At 35.0% G+C, this 22,566-nt stretch overlaps 1 protein-coding gene across 1 annotated transcript in view; it reads left to right on the forward strand.

Annotated features, from left to right (window-relative positions):
• The window catches only part of LOC136038844 (ribosome assembly protein METTL17, mitochondrial-like), a 44,759-nt gene that overhangs the window by 7,667 nt on the left and 14,526 nt on the right, over window positions 1-22,566 (forward strand). Inside the window, exons 3-6 of the mRNA XM_065722259.1 lie at window positions 259-517; window positions 9,089-9,229; window positions 13,115-13,283; window positions 20,067-20,210. Of these exons, the coding sequence (XP_065578331.1) occupies window positions 259-517; window positions 9,089-9,229; window positions 13,115-13,283; window positions 20,067-20,210 (713 nt within the window). The remainder of the gene's footprint in view (window positions 1-258; window positions 518-9,088; window positions 9,230-13,114; window positions 13,284-20,066; window positions 20,211-22,566) is intronic.

Consider the following 22,566-nt stretch of genomic DNA (forward strand, 5'->3'; position numbering starts at 1 on the left):
TTTATTTGGATGGGGGTGCATGATAAAAAAACAAATTAAATAGACGAATTGCAAGGAATATGTAAGAAATTAACGGGGAAAAGCCATAAAAATTTCAATCTTTCTCTTCCTCTCTCTCCCTCTCGTTCTCTCTCTCTCTCTCTTTCTCTCTCTCTCTCTCTCTCTTTCTCTTACCTTCTCTTTCCACCATCATTGCTACCTCTCTCCTGTTCTTTTCTTTCCAAACAAACCTATTTAAAATGAATTTTTAAAACCCAGATGCCTTGATGAAAGATTTGAGGAAGAAGGCGGATAGACTCGAAAGACACTTGCGTGGCAGGCATCCCCCTCCAAGTGATTCCGTCGCTAGGGAACTGGCACAAAAGTACGAAGAGAAATTTAGAAAATCTTCTGTCAACATTGAATATTTATCCGAAGAAGAGCAAATCAAGTATGAAAATGACATTGTGCAGAAAGTCATGGGGAAGTTAAAAAAGAGGATGTATCATTGGGAGCCTTTGAAATTTTCTGAAGAAAGGTTTGTTCTACTATTTTTTCAAAGCTATTTTTGCTTTTTGTTTTCCCAAATGTAAATTATAATTTGGATTTGCCCTTGTTATAGACTCATCTAATTTACTGATCGAAAAAGCTTACGTCAAATTTGGTGTCGTTTTTTTCAGTTTGTCATGCATTATAAGTGTAGAGAGTCGATCGACTCTATTCCTGAATAGAAAGCCATACCTCAGGTTAAAGCTTTTGTCAAATTTGGTGTCGTTTATTCAGTTTGTCGTGCATTATAAATGTGGAGAGTCGATCGACTCTATTCCTGAATAGAAAGCCATGCCTCTGTTTAACCGATTCAGACTTACTAATCAAATGAAATCGTGTCTTAGGGTAAGTTCATTTGTTTAGTAATAAAACAGGTCGTGGTAGATGACTGCATTTAAATGCTCTCCCAGGTATAAAAGGTTATACAAACTAGCTATTCGACCTCTTGCTTTTTAGGCCTCTCTGACCACTGAGCTACGTTAACCCACAAAAGAATTCCCCATGTAAAATCACACTGTCACTTGCCCTCTATCACTAGTTAACTCGGCATAAATGACTTTTTGTCAGAAACTCATTAGCCCAACCTCACAGCACAGTCTAAGGCTCAGAACTTTACAAAATTCACCATAATAGATACATATGTACCAGAACATGTCACCTGACTGTGAACATGTCACCTGGCCTCCCGACTATGAAAAGTTCCTGCCATGTAAAGTATCCCAGCTCCCCGTAAAATTCCCTCCGGACAATTCCATCCTCGCTGAAATTTCCCCTCCCGTAAAATCTTTGGTGGGTGAAAAATTCTCCTTAGAATGCCTTCATTTGAAAAAGACTTTAATTTCTGATCGTTTTTCTAGTCACTCTGGATTACTACCCTTGTGTGGAAATTTTTTCCTGAAAATCCCTCCCCCCCATCAGTGGAAGTTGCTTCCACGGAAAATTCTCCCACAGAGAATTCATCCATGTCACTTGCCTATCTAACTAATCAACTCGGTACACATGATATTTTCCGTAACAGGGGCAAAAGTATACAGTGGTTGCAATTCACAAAAATGGAGGGAGGGGGAAGGATTTTTTTCGAATTTTTTAAATAAAGATGGATAAAAATGAATCTTCAAAATCTGGGGGGTATTCTTTTCGATTGTTAATGAAAACACAAAGAAAGTATTTTTAAAATCAAGAGAGACGAGGTCATTTGCACGATTATATACTCAAAACCAGTGCTGCATACTGCAGCATGTGCAGCACTGCACACACATACTCTAGGCATTTATGCATGAAATTCATGATTAGACTGGCTGCAACCATTGAAAGAACGAGAAATTTGCTTAAGTTGCTATTGATTAGAATCAAATCAATGCCTTCTTTCTAACTTGGCAAAACAATTAGATGACAACAAAGGTTCTTGAAACGCTGTTTTGTTCTTAAATGGTCGGTGTCGGTGCATGGGTCGTATTTCGAATGAATTTGAAGAAGAAGATGTGACTGAAGGTTCTATTAAAATCCTACATACTCGAAAATTGCGTTTAACGAGAAAAACGAGAAACAAGAAGGCTAAAAAAAAAATTTACTAAATGACAACTAAAGAACAAGAAAATAAATTGTTTTATAAATGTAAGACTATTCATAATTTTTAAAGTTCATTTTTATTGTGCTGGTTTATATACTTTCCTATTTAGTTTATCGCTTTTTAGTTCGTCAGCTTATGATAGTGAAAGGCAGTTAATTCGAAGGCCGTAAAGGAATAGCAGAATTAATAGGACTTACCTTTAGGGTACATTCTTAGTCCTGGAAAAAGGAAAGAACAACGAATAACAAGAAGACTAAAAAACAAATTCCAAAAATTTACTAAATAAAAAAGAAAACTAAAGAACAAGAAAATTAATTTTTTTATAAATTTAAAACTGTTCATAAAATTTAACTGTTCATTTTTATTGTGCTGGTTTTTATGCTTTCTTATTTAGTTTATCGGCTTTTAGTTCGCCTGCTTATGATAATGAAAAGCAGTTAATTCGAAGACCGTAAAGAAATGGCAGATAATTTTTAACCAATTTTCAGGGCGCGTTTTTAGGCCTGGGAATAACGGAAAGAACAACGAAAAAAAAGAACACTACAAAACAAGTTCGAAAAATTTGCTAAATAAAAACGAAAAATAATTGTTTCATAAACTTACAATTCACACCTTTCACAAATGTAGTTAAATTGTTTTAAATCGTGCCTTTTGTTTTTTTTTTTTTGCTGTTTTACTGTTCATTTTTGTTGTGTTGGTTTTATACTTTCCCATTTGGTTTATCGGTTTTAAGTTCGGCGGCTTATGATAGTGAAAGGCAGATAATTTAAAGACCGTAAAGGAATTGAAGATTTATCTTCAGGATACATTCTTAGTCCTGGAAAAAAGTAAAAACAACGAAAAAAAAAGAAGACTAAAAAACAAATTCCAAAAATTTACTACATAAAAACGAAAACAAGAAAATTAATTGTTCCTTAAATTTACAATTGCTTAGGGATTTTATTCTTCGTCCTTTCTTTTGCTATTTTGCTGTTGATTTTTATATTTTCCGATTTAATTTATTGATTTTTAATATTTGTTTTTATCTTTTGCTATTTTGCTGTTGATTTTTATATTTTAATATTATAAGCCGTCCTGGCCGAGTGGGTTGGTGCGCTGGATTCGGGATCCCTTGTCTGAGAGGACGCGGGTTCGAGTCCCAGTGTACCCAATTCTTCAGTTTGGGACGGGGGCCAGTGGCGTGACTCTGTAAGCTTAGCCAGAGTCGACCCAGCTCTAAATGGGTACCTGGAGAAATCTGGGGAAGGTAAACAGGAAGGGTGTGCGAAAGCACAGGATGGCTGGCCCCCAACCCCCATTGCACTTCCTGGCTGAAGGGCCAAGAAACGGAGATCAGCACCGCCGGTACGGACTGTAAAGTCTAATGCCGTATCCTTTTTTTTATATATATTTTCCGATATAGTTTACCGGTTTCTAGATTTCGTTTTTATGTTGTCTTCAAGTATTCTTTATCTTGAAATACATTACGAGTGTCGGGTCCAAATTGTCTACCATTTCATTCTTCATCGTTGGTTTTCATCCTATTGGTTTTTACTTAGTAATCCAAGATTTAATTTTGTTTTTATGATTTTTCAGTTCAGCCTTAAAATCTAATTTTGAACAACCATGATTTTAGTGAAAATATCCTGTCATGTTTTTTATTCAGAAATCTTGGATATTTCCTAATCAACAAACCGGGTCTATATATTTACGCCTTTCTCTTTAATCACAGTAGCATAGTAGTGGTTTCTATATAGTCCGTATAGAATAAAATTTATTTACGCTCAAATCCCATAGGCCATGGCCAATATATATATATATATATATATATATATATATATATATATATATATATATATATATATATATATATATATATATATATATATATATATATATATATATATATATATATATATATATATATATATATATATATATATATATATATATATATATAAAGACAGTTATGTATAAAATACAGAAAAAACTAACATGATCCAACAGAAACCTTGTTCTATGATCCGTCGCGAGACAAAGGAATCGTGCCAAACTTCTGACACCCATAAAAGCTTCATCCGCACGCACTCTCACAAACCACTCAAAATCAAAATCTTCCCTACCAAATACTTCAATCTCCCATCAGTCAGTTCTTCCCATTCAAACATCAAGTGATATGCATTTTCATTCAAACCTCCGCATATAGGACAAAATGAGGACCAGTCTTTGACCTTTCCTTCCCGAAAAACTTTCTTCTTTGATAGTTCCCACGAAGCTAGATTCCTGCAGAAATGAATCACTTTATGTAAGGTTGAGTAATATAAGAGAATTCAGAATCCTCGGAGTACACTTTAAAGGAGCTATGGATAGAAATTTACAATATTTATGTATATAATAGAATTATTTAAAAAAATTCATATTTTAGTAAAATATAAACTATGGTTTCCTATTATCTTGGAAAAACTGAAATTTTGCATAACTAGAAATAGAAGCGTTGGGTAGCCATGGTATATTTTATAACCATGGCTTTTTGCCTCATTAACTCCCCAGGCTTTCATTTTACACTTAACAAAATTTTTATTTTTCTGGATAGTAGAGATTTTTTTTTTTCATCGCATTTGCGGATATAAATGTTTTTTGTTTTTTTTTTAAGTTTTTACTTTGTTCTTTTGTGTCTTTTGCAAATCTTTTATTCAATTTTTATCTTTTTTTGAATTTTCATTTGCACTTTTCTAAATATTCTAATCAATTTTTATCCTTAAGATTTCACACTAACAATCTTTAATTCACATTAACGATTTTTGCTTGTAACCCTTCATACCTAGACCACGCCTTCCTCTGCTTTAAAAAACTGAATACCAATCTCTAACAAGTATCGAACCATATTTGACTATATTGACGCAACTAAAAAATAACGCTTAAAAAAATTCTGCTTCTTTTCCGGAACATTAGATAGATTTCTGAAATAGTAATGTCTTTAAATGAATGTTATTGTCTTTAAATAATGTCTATTAATGAATGTTAACTTCAGCTGTTGAAAAAAAATGAATCTTGTGAATCTGATGATAAGGCCCTTAAGCATCGCCAACCGAATTATCACTTAAGGCTCCTTAAAGAACCAAAGGCATTTAAATAAAAGCAGTTTTTGTGCCCTGGACCCATCTTGGGTATATTCATATGTGAAAACCACGATTTTCTATGATTTTTCGTTTGGTTGTTACAGAATTATAAAGCTTTTGATGCAGTTTCACGTTTTCGTCAGTGTTACCATGTTGAACAGTAAAAAAAAAACACACGAAACTATTCGGTTAAATTTGACAAGCCTTATCGTCCGTAAAAATTCAAACATTCACAATCTCTTTGTTAATGAAGATAACTATACCTTCAAAGGAAAGTAAAATCTTCTGAAGTTTTTTGGTGCATTTATATGTGAAAAACGTGATTTTCTATGATTTTCCGTTTGGTGTTGTTACAAAATTATAAAGCTTTTAGTGCAGTTTAACATTTTCGTCAGTGTTGCCATGTTGAACTGTAAAAAAAAACACAATACTAATCGGTTAAATTTGACAAGGCTTATCGTCCGTAAAAAGTCAAACATTCACAATCTCTTGGTTCATAAATATAACCGTACTTTCAAAGGAAAGTAAAATCTTCTGAAGTTTTTTGGTGCATTCATATGTGAAAAACGTGATTTTCTTTGATTTTTCTTTTGGCTATTGCAAAATTATGGAGTTTTTGGGACAGTGCCGCATTTTCGTTAGTGCTGCCACCTTAAAATATAAAAATAGACAAAAATAATTAGTTGAATTTGACAACCTTATTCATCTATTTTTCGTGTTTTTCATCGAAACTCAAACATTAGGTATCTGTTGATTCCTAAAGACAACTACATCTTCAAAGAAAAGTATCACCTTCTTAAGCTCTTTAGTGTCATATTTTGATGTGTTTATGCCATGTGGTGCCTGAATTTAAATGTCATTTTGAAACTTATTTTTTATCTGACTGAATTGACGTTGAATTAATGCTTGATGCTTCGGTTTTTTTTTCTTTTTTTATTAGCTTGCCTCTATTACCTTTAAACTGTTGAAGCGAAAAAATAATGTATTTCTTTAAAGTATATAACTATCCATCTTAAAGTCAGAAGAATACCAAAATAAAAACATTTTTGACCCCCTGTATCCGTGTTAGGTCTTTTATGTCTGAAAACTATAATTTTCAAAGATTTTTCTGTTGGTTGTTTCAAAATTATGAACTTTCTAGAGCTGTATTCGATTGAACAAAACATAGTTAACTAATAAGTCTACTTCTTCACTTTTAACGTTTTATTTGCCAGAAAGTGAACAAAGTGGACTAAAAAAGTTTACCAGGCTTTTGCAAATAGGACGGAAAGTTCAGCAGAAAATTTTAAGTTGCTTTAGCATGAGCCATACTAGGCTAACAACCAGTACCTGACTAACGTACTAGGCTAACAATCTAGACTTGTAAGAAATCAGCTGTTTTGGAAATTTTACACCTTTTTTCGTTTTATGAGAAGAAAAGTAAACTCCAGCATTAAAATATAGTCTCTGAAATTCTAAATGAATCATCATATTTTGCAAAAACCAATCCTTTTGCCCTGGAGGCAAGCATGATCTGTCGAGTTCGAATTTCTTGCCAGAAATTCTTTGTTTCATAGTCAACTTTTTAGTTCATTAAGAATCCGTTCGTCAAAAAAAAAAAAAAACGTCCGAAGTTAACTAAGAATCATAAATAAGAGCTAAGAGCTCATGTGATGGCGCTTGTGATGAGGCTGGAAGAGCCAAGAGCTCATATGGTATGAACTCTAGCAAAATTATAAGAATCAATAGATTGATTTAAAAAGAAAATCAGAGGCTAAATGCTGGTCGAGTTTAAAATAAAAGCTCTGAGTCACGAGGTCCTTCTAAATATCAAAATTCATTAAGACCCGATCACCCACTCGTACGTTATAAATGCCTAATTTTTTCTAATCTTTCCTCTCCCTTCAGCCCTCCTGATGGTCGAATCGGGGAAAACGACTTTATCAAGTCAATTTGTACAGCTCCCTGACACGCCTACGAATTTTCTTCGTCATAGCACGGCCAGAAGCACCAAACTCGCCAAAGCACTGAACTCCGCCCCCTAACTCCCCCAAAAAGATCGGATCCAGTACGGTTACGTCAATCATATATCTACGACATTTGCTTTATCTACCCACCAAGTTTCATCACAATTTCTCCACTCTAAGCGTTTTCCAAGATTTCCGGTTTCCCCCTCCAACTCCCCTCAGTGTCAACAGATCTGGTCGGGATTTAAAATAAGAGCCCTGAGACATGAGTTCCTTCTAAATATCAAATTTCATTAAGGTCCAGTCGCCCGTTCTTAAGTTAAAAATACCTCAATTTTTCAAATTTTTCCAAATTAACGCCCCCCAGCTCCCCCAAAGATGTCAATTATGTCAGATGCCGTTCCAATTATGTCAGTCACGTATCTATAACTTTTGCTTATTCTTCCCATTAAGTTTCATCCCGATCTCTCCACTCTAAGCGTTTTCCAAGATTTCAGTTTTTCAATATTTCCGTTTCGCCTCTCCAACCCCGTATGTCCCCGGATCGGATTCGAATTGTAAATAGAGCATCTGAGACATAAGATCCTTCTATATATCAAATTTCATTAAGATCCGATCACCCATTCATCAGATAAAGATGCATCATTTTCACGTTTTTCAAGAATTCCGGTTTCCCCCTCCAACTCCCCCCAATGTTACCGGATCTGGTCGGGATTTAAAATGAGAGCTCTAAAGCACAAGATCCTTCTAAATATCAAATTTCATTAAGATCTGATCACCCGTTTGTAAGTTACAAATACCTCATTTTTTCTAATTTTTCCGCATTACACACCCCCCCCCCCCCCACCCCAACTCCACCAAAGAGAGTGGATCCGGTCTGGTTATGTCAGTCACGTATCTTGGACTTGTGCTTATTCTTCCCACCAAGTTTGATCCTGATCTCTCCGCTTTAAGTGTTTTTCAAGATTTCCGGTCTCTCCCCCCTCCCCAATTACACTGGATCCGGTCGGGATTTAAAATAAGAGATCTGAGTTATGAGGTCCTTCTAAATATGAAATTTCATTAACATCCGATCACTCCTTCGTAAGTTAACTTACGTAAATGCCTTAACTCCTTCGTAAATGCCTTATTTTTTCTGACTTTTCGGAATTAACCCTCCCCCCAACTCCCCCAAAGAGAGCGGATCCATTCCAGTTATGTCAATCACGTATCTAGGAATTGTGCTTATTTTTCCCACCAAGTTTCATCCCGATTCCTCCACTCTAAGCGTTTTCCAAGATTTTAGGTTCCCCCCGTCAACTTCCCCCAATGTCACCGGATCTGGTCGGGATTTAAAATAAGAACTCTGAAACACGATATCCTTTCAAACCTCAAATTTCATCAAGATCCGATTACCCGTTCGTAAGTTAAAAATACCTCATTTTTTCTAATTGGTAGATACCAAGTGCCATAAAATCGGAAAATTTTACTTATTAGTTAACTAATAAAGTAAATCAAATGGTGGTTACGGGAGGGTTACATTTTTGGTCAGTTTTGCCACGTTGGAGCGCGAAAACAAATAAGGTAAACTAATGAATCAAATTTGACGACACTTTTCGGCATTAAAAATATGTTAATTATACTTTGATTCTTGGATATAACTACACCTTCTAAGGAAAGCTACATATTCTTGCGCTGTTGGGTGCCATATGATTTTAACCTTTTTTGATGATCGTTGACTTTTTTTCTTAATTTGGTACCCACTATCAAAAACTGCACAATTTCATATGGAAGTCTTTTTCAATAGAAATTGAAGTCACGATCTGATTTCAATCAATCACGATTGAAGTCATGATATATATACTTCTGTAAGTTTCCGCTTAATCAGTTCAAACAATCAGATTCCTTTTTTACTGTCCTCGGTGCTTTTGAGTTTATCTGTATTTCTCCTTCTTTTATATGTATAGTTCTCGTGCGTATCTCCTGGCACGGCTAGCCCCAAATTATTCTAGTCTAGTCCGTATTTTCACCGAGCTCAGAAGTAGGGACCCGTGTTTTTCTCCAGATACAATATTGGACTACGGATCTGGGATTGGTTCCACTTATTGGTAAGTTTTCTTTTTTCATAAATTAGCAATTATTCTGTGTCTGAATTATCTATTTTACTTTTATTTAATATTCTGACCATTGTAGCTGTGTGTCGTTCGGAATATAAAACGCGAAATCATAGATTAATGAAATTGCAGATATATTAGTGATACATTTTCCCTTAGAAATGCTCTCTTCTATAATGATTTGCTGAAACGACCCGATCTCAGTGATAGTGTGACTTTGTGATACTCTGATACTGTGATTTGTGTGACTCAGGGATAGTGATGATCTTTGGGTTAATAAAAGTCGGTTAAAAGACATACATCCAAACCAAGACTCTGGCTTGCAAGGCTCGCTGCCAAGACACGAGCAAAAGGCGAAATAAATTCCTAAGTGGGTATTACCAATTACCATCCCCTACCGTAAACCATACCAGCTATCGTATCGTACTGCTGTGAACAACTTTTTCATGCTATCATTTAATGTATAATATTGACTAATGACACTTTAAATGTCTGTTAAACGTTCTTTTAATGTGTCATATATGAGTAACGTCATTTAAAATATTTCAATAACGTTATTCAAAATAATATATTTTCTTAGTAACGTCTAATCTCCAGTCTCTTCAGTAACATGATAGTTATATAAAAAATAAAACTTTGATCATTGATGCAGCGATAGCTGCAACTAGTAAAGAACGAACAACGGCCCATAGTAATTGCAGTTTAAATTCTTTGTCTCGCAGTAAATACCATATAGTTTTTAGTACTGCGGCAAGACACACACATGGAAGGCCTTCTGGAGGGCTGGCAGTTATTCTCAATCCTATTGACTGGGCTGTCAGTCTTCTAAACATGTTTTTCTATATGTTCGTTTGGGTGATATCGACCTAATTAACGCGTATTTGACACGATAGAACAAACCAACGAGCTGCTTTTCTAGCTTTGCCAGTGCTTGTCTAAGTCTAGAGAAACTGATTTCTAGTATCGAGTCTAACGGATTCTAATTGGGGATCGGAACTGCGATTTAAATGTGACATCAGCTCGGTCAGAGGCCTTACTTGCCTGTTTCCCGTCATCTTTTCGAGTGGTAAACTAAGACTGTAATTTTACGTACTTTCACAACAGTGGCTCTGTCTCGGATCTGAATTACTGTGTGTGCTCCCTTTCACTCTCTACTACTACTGTCCACATTGATGAATAAGAAAGAGACTATGACCACCTGCCACTAAATTAGAATTTCTTTAATATAACAGATTTGCCACCTGCTCCCCCTTTTCAGAAATCGAGATGGGATACAATAAGTGACTGGAATAATGCTAGTTGGAATCGATATTTTGTTACTCTTAGTGCTTTATTATCTTCTATTTAAGTGCCTTACCACCTTCTGAACTAAGGAGATTTGAAGTGGAGGCTATGGATAAAATTGCCAAGGATCTGGAAGATGCAGCTAGACGGCATAATAGTATAATATTTTACTGGCATGCTAATAAATTGAGACGGAGTAGTCAGTCCGGATTTAACCCAGTTAATGATCTTAACGATTTTAGGAAAACCCTAATTAAACCTGTAAAATAAACCTGTATAATTAAACTCTGTATAAGAAAGGCGATAAGAGTGAGTGTGGTAATTATCGAGGCATTTGTCTGGTTGAAAACCTCAAGCGACTTTAAGAAAACCTTAATTAAACAGCTGTATAAGAAAGAAAATAAGAGTGAGTGTGGTAATTATCGGGGCATTATTCTGGTTTCTGTTGGTAGCAAATTACTTAGTAATATGATACTTTTTAGACTGAGAAATGCTGTAGACAAAGTATTAAGAGATCAGAACAATGCGGTTTTAGAAAAGGTAGAGGATGTGCCAACCAAATTTTCACTCTTCTGTTATTAATTTAGAAGTCCCTGAGTTACCAAACACCTTTGGTCCTCAGTTTTATAGATTATGAGCAAGCGTTTGGTTCTGTTGATAGAAGCGCTTTAGCGAAGGTCTTATCCTTGTATGGTATACTAGACAAATACATTAAAGGGGTTAGTGCTATATACGACAATAACACTGCCGTGGTTAAGGTAGGAAATGAGCTTAGCAGCTGGTTTCGTAATAAATCAGGGGAAAAGAAGGGTTGTGTTCTATCACCCTTTGTATGGATCATTTTGATGAATTTTGTCTTAAGAAGCACAGGAAAGGTAATGGAAGAACACGGAATCACATGGGGAGGCAAATATCTCCTGGACTTAGATTATGCTGATGATTTAAGCATCCTAGATGAAACTAGGAGCACAATGAATGAACTTTTAGATGTTTTGCGAGTTCAGGATACTTGAATACGTTTGAAAATAAATGTTAAGAAGACTAAGTCACTAAGGCTAGGAATAAGTGAAGATGAAAAGATGACGCTGGTTAACGAAAAGATTGATCAGATGGACTGCTCTACTTAACTTGGTAGTATTATTAGTAAAGACGGTGGATGCAGTGAGAATGTTAAAAGTAGTATAACCAAGGCTCAGGGTGTTTTTTCTCTGTTGAAAAAGTTTGGAAGAATAGGAAGATAAGTCTGCAGACAGCTATGACAGTGATGAAATATGGCTCTGAAGCATGAGCGCTCCGAAAAGCGGATGAAGATTTGCTAGATGTTTTCCAGAGAAGTTGCTTACGGATTGTTCTGGGTACCCGGCTGACTGACCGTATTTCAAACAGTCGGCTGTACGAAAAGTGTGGTTCAATCCCGCTTTCTAGGGCTATAATGAGAGAAAGGTTGAGATAGCTAGGGCACGTTCTATGGATGAAGGATGAAAGATCACAAAAGATTGTCCTTTTCGGCCAACCGTCTATGGCTAAACGGAAAAAGTCGTCCACGGTTGGGGCGGGAGGATATCATAACTAAAGATTTTTGAAAAAATATGGAGTTGTTTTCGAGAAAAAACCATCCTGTGTTTTCGCACACCATTCCTGCTTACCTACCCCAGATTTCTCCAGGTACATATTTAGAGCTGGGTGGACTCAAGCTGAGCTAACAGAGTCACGCCAATGACCCCCGCCCCAAACCAAATAACCGGCCACGCCTGGGATTACACCCGTGCCGCATGGACTAAGAATTCTCGAACTAGCACGCCAGCAACTTAGCCAGGACGGCACGTCCTAGCTACCCCTGATCATTGCATATATATATGACAAATGGGAGAGATTTTTATGGGAATACATGATAATCGTGCAAAGAATAAATTTTCGGTTCTAAAGAATGCTTTTATATGCCTATTTTGAACATAATTTAAACGTAATGCCCATTTTCAGTCAACTATCTATTGATAGTTTTTCCTAGTTTTTTTTTTATTTAAGTACAATGCGCTCCACATATAAATTCTATTTAATGTATATATATCAACAGTATTCTTTAGAACCGAAAAATTTATTTTCCCCTTTTTAGTTCATTTGTAAAACTTGGTTTTTTATAAAGCATTTATTTAACTCTTTTTGGTCTTAAATTGTGTAAATTGTGGAAATACGTGGAAATACTCTTACGTGGAAATAGGTTAAAGGCAAGTATGTTCTCCAAAGAATGTTTGAGAGTGTCGTCTATTAAAAACGCCCACATCCGCAGTGGCGAAGGTACGCTTGGGCTAAAATTTTCAATTTTTCTTTAATTTTTCAGACTAAATTTTAGAATAATTATAAGTATTTTTGAGATTCAATTATGTCAAAATATTAAAATATTAGCTAAAGTAAAGCTATATACTAATTTTGAGCTAAATCGGATGAGAGGAAGGGGTCGAAATAAGCATCTCAAATTTTGAAGACAGCGTCAGCAAGTTAAGTAACACCTGGTAATAAGTTTTAACATCATTACGATTTTATAAGGCTCTAGAACATGGGCGCGTACCTTTGTGTTCAAGTTTCTTGTTATTTTAGGGCAGCATCAAATGTATGGAATCTTCAATCCATATTCGAGTTCGTGAATATTGAAGCCTCGACAATTATGAGTCAATTGGCTTTGAGGTTATTGGAAACTGGATATAAGGACGATCTGGATCGACTCAAAAGAGTTTCATTTCGGCAGTTTCTTCCAAATACACATTTAGTGAGTTTAAGTAATGTACCCATTTCTTTTATTGGATCAGATCGATGCTCTGATTTGGATGTTAATTTGGCGTTCGATGTGCAACATCGAGTGAAGCTTTCGTTAGAATTCTAACGGAATTCTAACTGCCTTGGTGGAATTCTGATTATATTTATAATTATAATTACGGAATTATAATTACGTTGTCGGAATTCTAACTGTCCTGTTGGCTGCAAATTATTGAGCTAGGTCTTGATAGGTGCGCAGGTTAAGGGAGCTTTGTGGGTCTACTCTTCCCCAAACCCCGTGGTTCTAATTGTTTTCGCAATTTAAACTTTTCTATTTTGTTCTTCTTCTTCTTGTTTGGATTAACGTGTAGACGATTTCGCGTAACCGCACCACCGAAGCCAAATTCTGAACCGTGCAGTAACTGAGCGGTGCACTGAACGGTACTGCAACTGAGTTCAAACTCTGGGTCCCTTATTTCCTAGCTGAGATCAAACCCTCTGCCCCACTAGGACATTTTTTTTCTATTTTCAATCAACTTTTTCTATGCAATCAAGGTAGTTGAAGAAAGTTGGGATTTCGCCTGTATATTCTTTTTTCTTTATTCTTTTCTTTTATTCTATTTGTATATTCTATATTTCTTTGGAATTCCTGGTATATTCTTTAGTTTTTTTTCATCCCTAAATTTAAGACCTCTTTTTTGCTTGTTTTTAATACACATTTAAGATATGAACTGGCAAAGTTTAATATCAAGACTGAAGTCCGGCATACGTAATATATTCCAATTCCAAACTTGTTGCTAAACTGAAAATAATATGATAATTTTACCGTACTGAAATGATGGGGCTAAGTTTCGGCTAATTTGTAAATGATACGATAAATTGACAGTACTACGATAATGGGGCTATGTTTCGGCTAAACTTGAAATTTTGCGATAAATTGACAATATTATATAAATGAAGCTAAGTTTCAGCTAAACTGGAAATACTACAATAATAGGCTAAATTTCAGCTAAACCGAAAATATTGCCATTAGTTAGTAATACCACCATAATGGGGCTAAATTTGAGCTAAACTGAAAATACTACGATAAATTGACAAAACTACAATAATGGGCTAAATTTCAGCTAAAATGAAAATAATACGATGAGAAAAAATGACAGTTCTTCAGTAATGGGGCTAAATTTCAGTTAAACTGAAAATCCCGTGATAAATTGGCAATGCTACACTATTTGGCTAAATTTCAGCTAAACTGAAAATACTGCGATAAATTGCAATACTACTATAATGGGGCTAAATTTTAGCTAAACTGAAAATGCTACAATTAATTGATAATCCCATAATAACGGGCTAAACTTCAGCTTAACTAAAAGTAGTGCGTTAAATTGGCAGTGACACAATAATGGGCTAAATTTCAGCTAAACTGAAAATACTATGTTAAATTGACAATGCTACAACAACTGGCTAAATTTCAGCTAAACTGATAATACCTCGATAGATTGACTATACTACAATAATATTAGAATAGTATGGCATAAAAGCATTTTTTGCGTAAAGTTATTTTTTTTTTGTCAAGGGATATCAAGCCAACATTTTATTTTCAGCATTACCTGGTTTTCTGGATGAACCTAAAATTCATACAAAATGTAGAATAGCCTAAAACACCCTCTTGCAGAGGTCATAAGGCGAAATATAGAAGACCTGAGATCGCACTCGTAGGCGTAAGCAAGGTTGGCACAAAAAAATCGCAAATTCCCTATAGTATGATTTGACTGCATAATTCCTTTTTACACTGAATACATGGCTTTCATTTAATTGATTAAATAAAAAAAACAAGTTTTTTAAATGAAAGTAAGGAGCGACATTAAAACTTAAAACGAACAGAAATTACTCCGTATATGAAAGGGGCTTTTCCTCCTCAACGCCTCCCTCTTTACGCTAAAGTTTGACTCTTTCTCTTAACTCTACTATTTAAAACAGTAAAAAATTTTAGCGTAAAGAGCGGGGCGTTGAGGAGGAAAAGCCCCTTTTATATACGGAGTAATTTCTGTTCGTTTTAAGTTTTAATGTCGCTCCTTACTTTCATTTAAAAAAACTTGTTTTTTTATTGAATTTCGTGACGTTTTTTAATTCATGCATGTTTTGATCTTGGCTCTCCGCACATAAATAATTAAAACGAAATTTGCATATTAATTTTCTTTTTGGCTAAATGGCTTTCTCATAGTTTTAATCGGAAGATTTTGAGAAAAAAAGAGAGAGAGAGGAAGCCTAGTTGCCCTCCAATTTTTTGATTACTTGAAAAGGCAACTAGAACTTTTAATTATTTTACGAACATTTTCATTAGTAAAAAATATACGTAATTTACGAATTAAGTTACGTAACGAACTTCTATATTCGTATATTTTTATTGCGTTTATGTGGGAGTTCACCCCTCGTCGATACCTCGTTCTTTACACTAAAGCTTAAATTCTGTCCCAATTCCTTAAGAATGACCCTTGAATCACGAAGGCCGTAGAATAAATGGTTGAAATTACTAAAAATACTTTAGCGTAAAGAGCGAGGTATTACGAGGAGGTAAACCCCTCATATGCGCAATAATTTCTGCTTGTTTTAAGTTTTAATGCTGCTCCTCACTTTCAGTAGAAAAAAATTATCATATTTATTTTTTATAAGGTATATGGTGTATAAGGAGTTGGAGGGTAAATCCATGCACCGAGAAACAAAAAAAATGAATAGAACACATTCGGTAAAACTATACAATGTCACGATACCAAAGCAACAATATTTCTTATTTTCCAATATAGAAATATGGCAAGTTAAAAACAAAATTAATTACAGAAATGCTCTTTTGAATAGGGAACAAATGAGGTGATTTAAAAAGGATTTTTTTGTTGTTGTTTTTGTTTCTCCTGGGAGGGGAGAGCAGACTTACATTACTATATTGTGATTTGAGTTTTCGAATGCTGTGTTGTATGGCCTTTTCCAGCATATAATAAATCTATCTATCTTTACTAGATTAATTTAACAAAACTTTTTCTTCAAAACAAGTTTATCAAAGAAAAGTAAAGAGCTATTTAGAGCTAGTAAAGACTCTATTTAGCCAAAAATTGTGCAGAAATAAAGTCACAATTATCTTCCAAGCGTAAAACTACCACGAAACGCTATCAATAAATAAATGAAACTCAAAACGAACATAAATTACAATAAATAGCCGAATCAAACTCAAACCGAGCAGAAATTAACATGAGTAGGACTGATAACCCCCGTGGCTTCTCAATACCAAACCCAATTTGCGCTTAACTAAAAAAAAAAAAAAAAAACCGTGGATTGTCAGTTTAATTGACATATACTGATATTTATTCCTTAAAGTTTTGATAATTTTTTATTTATGAAAGTAAAAAAAGTGAAAACATTTACAGTGTATTTTGTTTTCAGTAAAGCGCAGTAGATATGTGGTATCTATCTATACTAGATAGATCCCTTCAGTTTTAAAGTTAGATGATCAATTAGCTTAAAGCAGTGATTCCCAACCGATTTTGGGCTATGCCCTGCCTAGGCATTTCTAAAATCCTGATGCCCCCTCGTGATCTTTAAATTTTTTATTCAGAACTTAGCGTATATTCACCTGAAGAAAGCTTAAAAGGCCATTAAATTGTTTTTTCTTTCTTGTTTTTTTTTGTGGGGGGGGGAGGGTTCCTCTAGGCATTTCTTATAATATCTGAATACAACTCCTTTTCTACAATGTATGACATCATTGCAATACTATCCCAGCCTGATATTGTACGATTTCGTCGAAATCTTTGATTTCGGGCTGCAAGCCAAAAACTGACATGTCACTGCCTTTGTTGACGTATTTACATATGTATTTGATTGCCTTTAGGAGTTACAGTATTCAACGTTTATGTGTGCATTAAATGTTTATTATAATAATGGGGAATATGGAACAACCCACTGGTTATCTACTTCGATGGTGGTACCGTTACGCTTCTTTATTATTGCTGTTTTACCGCCATCTTCAGTAGATCTTCTTCTATATTGTGGGTAACCATCATTGCCAGTAATTGTGTTGGATACTAAAAGTCGAGGATATTGCTTTGTGCACCTTCCTTTGGCCATGCATGGTGAATTTTCGTTCAGTGCACCGCAAGGTCCATGTATCATATTTTTTACAATAATATCATGTAACCCCTTATCGACATTTTTATCAGGTATTTCAGCGGAAATCACATCATCAATTTCGTTCGAAGTAATTTTTTTATGTAGCCAGATTAGTATATGTGCGTGTGGCAAACCTCGTTTTTGCCATTCCACTGAGTACATCCAGCATCGCACTGACCCAAACACTTCAAGTTTTACTATGTAGTTTATCAGTGATTTCAACTTTTGCCGGAAGACACGGGCCGTAATGTCATGCCTATGAACCGCCGATTGTCCTTGAAGTAAAAGCTGCAGTATCTCGTCCCAAGATTGATTACATGTAAATGTAATAAATAAATCTGGACGACCATAGAGACGAACATACGCAATAGCATCTTGAGCATATTCGTGCATATGACGGGGACTGCCAGCATATGACGAAGGTAAAATTGTTAATCTTCCAACGTTTGTGGTATTACCGTCATTTATAACTGCATCTCGCAAATGAATGTATTGTTCAGAGCGGAGCTTGGTCTGATTCAGGCGGATATATAGCAAACGTTCTGATTCAATTTTAGCATACATATCAACGACAAATTGGTGAAACAATTCACGGCATTTTAAAATATAATTTTCTTCATCCTGCCGAATCATTAGTCTGAATTTAGTGCGTCTGCCGAACAGACGCACTAAATTATTATTTTCGTGGAAAAGATGTTGCAATTGGGAAACGATTGTCCTTTCAACGTTGGGAGAAATTTCGCAACGTGCATTCAATTCAGAATTTCTATCACTGATGAAGTACAATTGTAAAAATTTATGATTCTCGCCTGAGAATGGTAGAAGGGACCCTGCTCTATGATAAATTTGCCCTTTTACTTTGAAAGTAGACATAAATTTATCTGGATTTTCGATTTGGGCTCCAAACGACGTCATTTGGAAACATGAGTTGTATTTTCTGATTTGTGACAAAAAACGCTTAGATTCTGACGTAGTTCCAGTAAGGAAAGTCTTCAATGGCTCTGGTGGTGCAGCCAATAGAGGAAGTTTAACTTTTCCTGAGGCGCAACACATTCCCATTGTTTCACCATTGAATTTCAAGGTCTTGCAATAGGGACAAATTTTAGACATTGTCCCGATTTGAACACATCTACTCAAGCTATAATCATCGACTGGGCTGTACCTGAATGCCAGGCGATAACTTTCAGGTTGCTCTGATTCCTCGGCACGCTTTCTTTTCTTACTTTCTCTATCAGCAGCAAGCCTGATTTCTTGCTGTTCTTGTGATTCCTCGGCACGCTTTCTTTTCTTACTTTCTCTATCAGCAGCAAGCCTGATTTCTTGCTGTTTTTGTGATTCCTCGGTACGCCTTCTTTTTTCACTTTCTCTTTTAGCAGCAAGTCTGCTTTCGCGTTGCTCTGGTAGTTCCTCGGCACGCTTTCTGTTCTTTCTTTCTCTATCAGCCTCAAGCCTGTTTCCTGCTGTTCTTTTGATTCCTCGGCACGCTTTCTTTTCTGACTTCCTCTATCAGCAGCAAGTTTTTTGGTATAGACTCTTTGAGCATCTTCATCGGCTTTTGCCATTGTAAGTTCATCAGTCATTTTAAACTTAAACATTAATAGATTTATATATATATATATATATCTATGTTCTATTTTCTATATTCTATGTTATATTTTTTTTTATTCTATTTTCTATTGAATATTTTAAGTGAAACTGACTAGAAATCAATTATGTTTATAATAGTTCTTTTATGTGAATTTTTTATTAATTGATTAATTTTCTATTGATTTTAATTTTCTAATTCAATTTAATTATTTTTTTTAATTTTAACTATTTTAAAAACAACAATTTTCTAATGTTAATTTTAATATTAATAATATTATCAGTTTTTAGGTTTGGATCAATGGATATCAAGCTCATGTTAGAATTCTCATTTAGAGTAAGGAACGGCGCCTTATTTCTTGTATTTAGTCGTCAGCTCTCTAACTGCAACCCGTAAAAAAAGCTTATTTTCAGCCTGTCTTTGATTCCTTTTTTTGTGATTTCCTACCCTGGCATAACGATGTCTGATCTTTAGTTGGATCGTCGTGTGTCCATCTTAAAAATTGGTTTTAAATTGAATTTTTCTTATGGTTTTTTAGGATCTAAAGATTGCATTTTTAAAGAATATTTTTTTCTAAACAAGTTATCTGTACTTAAGTAAAGAGCAATAATTTAAGGTGAGTAAATACAACAAACCATCAGATGGGGGTTGCTGCTACCTTCAACGGGGTATTTGTCCTTTACAACAAAAATGAACTGGAACCATTTAAGATGCATTTTGTGTCCCATGTTTGTAACTTTTAACGTTAAAGTTTTAATTAAAGGGCAAATTTTATCCGAGTACCCTTAGTGGGGGTTATGATGGTTGCATACCTTTCTAACACACTACCTCATTTAAGGTTTCAATAACTCTTTGCTTGCATAAAAAAAAAAAAAACAGATAACAACCATATAAGCTGGTTAAACTAATTTATATTAGTTTAATATAATTCATATCTTAAATAAACTAATTTATATCTTAAATTCATACCCAGGGCCCTATCCAGGATTTTTTCGGGGGGAGGGCCTTGTTCATACCACAGAATTATTCGCTCTGAATCTAAAACTTCTGTTTTAGACGAAATTTCAGCTGGTGGTTTCTGGTCATTCAATGTTTGAACTCCCTTCGACTGAAGATCGACTCAATACAGCTCTGAATCTTTGGAAAAAGACGGATAACTATTTAGTTTTATGCGAACAAGGAACCAAATCTGGGCATAGGGTATGTATTACCAATTAATTTACTGGTAAATTAATGTTTCTCTTGAAATTATTGATGTGTGTTCTGTGGCTTAGCCACGACTAAACAAAGGTGGGTGGGGAGTGCACCACCTGAAAGGATGCTTAAGGACTTCTCAAGAAAAATTTCGGTAATAATTCTACCTGAGATTTCAGTTTTAACAATCTAATCACCCTTCAAGTAAAATGTCCATGTATTTTTTTATTTTCAAAGATATATTTTCAGCGATATCTCAGGGGAGTCTAAGAGTATTAAGCTGAAACTTTCAGGGCATGTTCCGGTGGATGTTGGACTGAATAAAAAAAAACCACATGTATTAGGTTGGCAAAAAACTTATCTGCAATATCTCTGGAATTGCTGAGGGTATTAAGGCGAAACATTAGGTGGATGTTGCACTATATCAAAACAGACTATGTACATGCAGGTTGTTAAAAGGGGCATATCAGCAATATCTAAAAAACGGCTAAGCGTATTAATTTGAAACTCTCGTGGCTACTATTACTACTGCTGCTTATGACAACGACTGCCGCTTATGACTATGACTGCCGCTACTTGCGATTGCAATTCCTACCACTGTGACTGCTGCTGCTACTGCTACTAACGCTGCTACTACTAATATTATTGAACTAAATCAAAAGTTTTTCATTGCATTCAGGTTGTCCAAATGGCATAAATGCAATATCTAAATCTAAATTAAAAGAGACTATGTGTACCCAGATCGTTAAAACGTGTCTGTGCAATATGCCAAGTAAAGCTAAGGGTATTACGTTAGGATTTCTGGGGGATGTTGAACTAAATAAGGAGACTCTATATGCATCCAAGTTCCTCAAAAGGGCACATCTGAAATATCTCAGGAATGGCTTATGATATGAAGTTGAGATTTTCATGGTCGATTAAAATTAGTTCTTTAAAATTAGTTGAAATTAGTTATTTTTGTTTTGCCTATAGAACCCTAAAGATTATACATCTATATGTATCCAAGTTCCCCAAAAGGGTGCATCTGCAATATCTCAGGAACGGCTTATGAACGGCCTTTTCAGGGTATTTTCACGGGGGTGGTCGATTAAAGTTAGTTTTTTATTGTTATTTTTGTTTTGCCTATAGAACCCCAAAGATTATACAGATTTCTTGCCCATTTATTTGAATAATATTCCCTGTACATAGCCATCCAAAGTACTGTAGTAGAATCATCAGTAAAAATGTTGCATAATTTTGTCCAAAATATAAATAGTAAGCCAAAATCAGGATTCTTAAGAAAAAAAAACGAAACAAAATTTATTAACCATTAAAAAACTATCAAACAGTTTGTGGTAACTAACTGTAAGTAAGGAGCGATGCGGCTCAATAGCAACCGAAATTCTAAGAAACACATTCTTGATAACAGTGGATACATCAAAAGAATCGAATTTTGATTGAGAATATCAGAGAATCCTATTGTAGGGGCTTCAGGGGCCTATATACAAAATGCGGGTATTTTGTATTTTTTGCCAGAAGCAATCATGGATGCGTGTTTATATGTTGTTGATTTTTTTTTGTCCTATGGGTGATCGCGTCGAACCAATGATCCTTGAGGATCAAAAGTTTTAGTACCCTTTTAAGTGACCAAAAATATTGGAAGGCAGCTATCCACCCTACCCACACCCCTTTTTCCCAAAAGTTATCCGATAAAAATTGTGAGCCATTTTATTCAGCATAGTCGAAATACCTAATATCTATTTCTTTGAGGAGACTTGACCCCCACAGCCCCCGGAGGAAGGGCTGCAATCTATGACCTTGGCCCATTTTTGACATATAGTATTGGGAAGCACAGAGATATTTTTTTGGGGGTGCGGGGTTAGCGTGGGAGAATATTTTCATGGAGATATTTTTCGTGAGGGAAGGGAATTTTCCATGGAGGGGGAGCTGGCTTTCTCACCATTACTTAAAAACGATCAGAAATTACATTTTTAAAAAGCATATTTTTACAACTTAAAGTAAGGGGCAACATTGAAACTTAAATCGGAAAGAAATCAACATCTATGTGAGGGGGACTATCCCCTCCTCAACACCTCGCTTTTTACACTAATGTTTTTTGTAGAACTTTTAAAAAAGCTTGTTATTCTAATCAAGCGGCCCTTGTGTTTCAAGAGTCATTATTAAATAATTGGAACAGAAAGTCAAACTTTAGCGTAAAGAGCGAGGTATTGAGGAGGGGGTAATCCCCTCATATAGGTAATAATTTCTGTTCGTTTTAAGTTTTAATGTTGCTCCTTACTTTCAGTGAAAAAACTTCTTTTTTTATTTAATGTGAATTAAAAACTATTTAATTTTTATTAAATTATTTTTTTTCACAAAAGTA

Source organism: Artemia franciscana, chromosome 18 (assembly GCF_032884065.1).
Source record: "Artemia franciscana chromosome 18, ASM3288406v1, whole genome shotgun sequence".
NCBI classification, from domain to species: Eukaryota; Metazoa; Arthropoda; class Branchiopoda; order Anostraca; family Artemiidae; genus Artemia; species Artemia franciscana.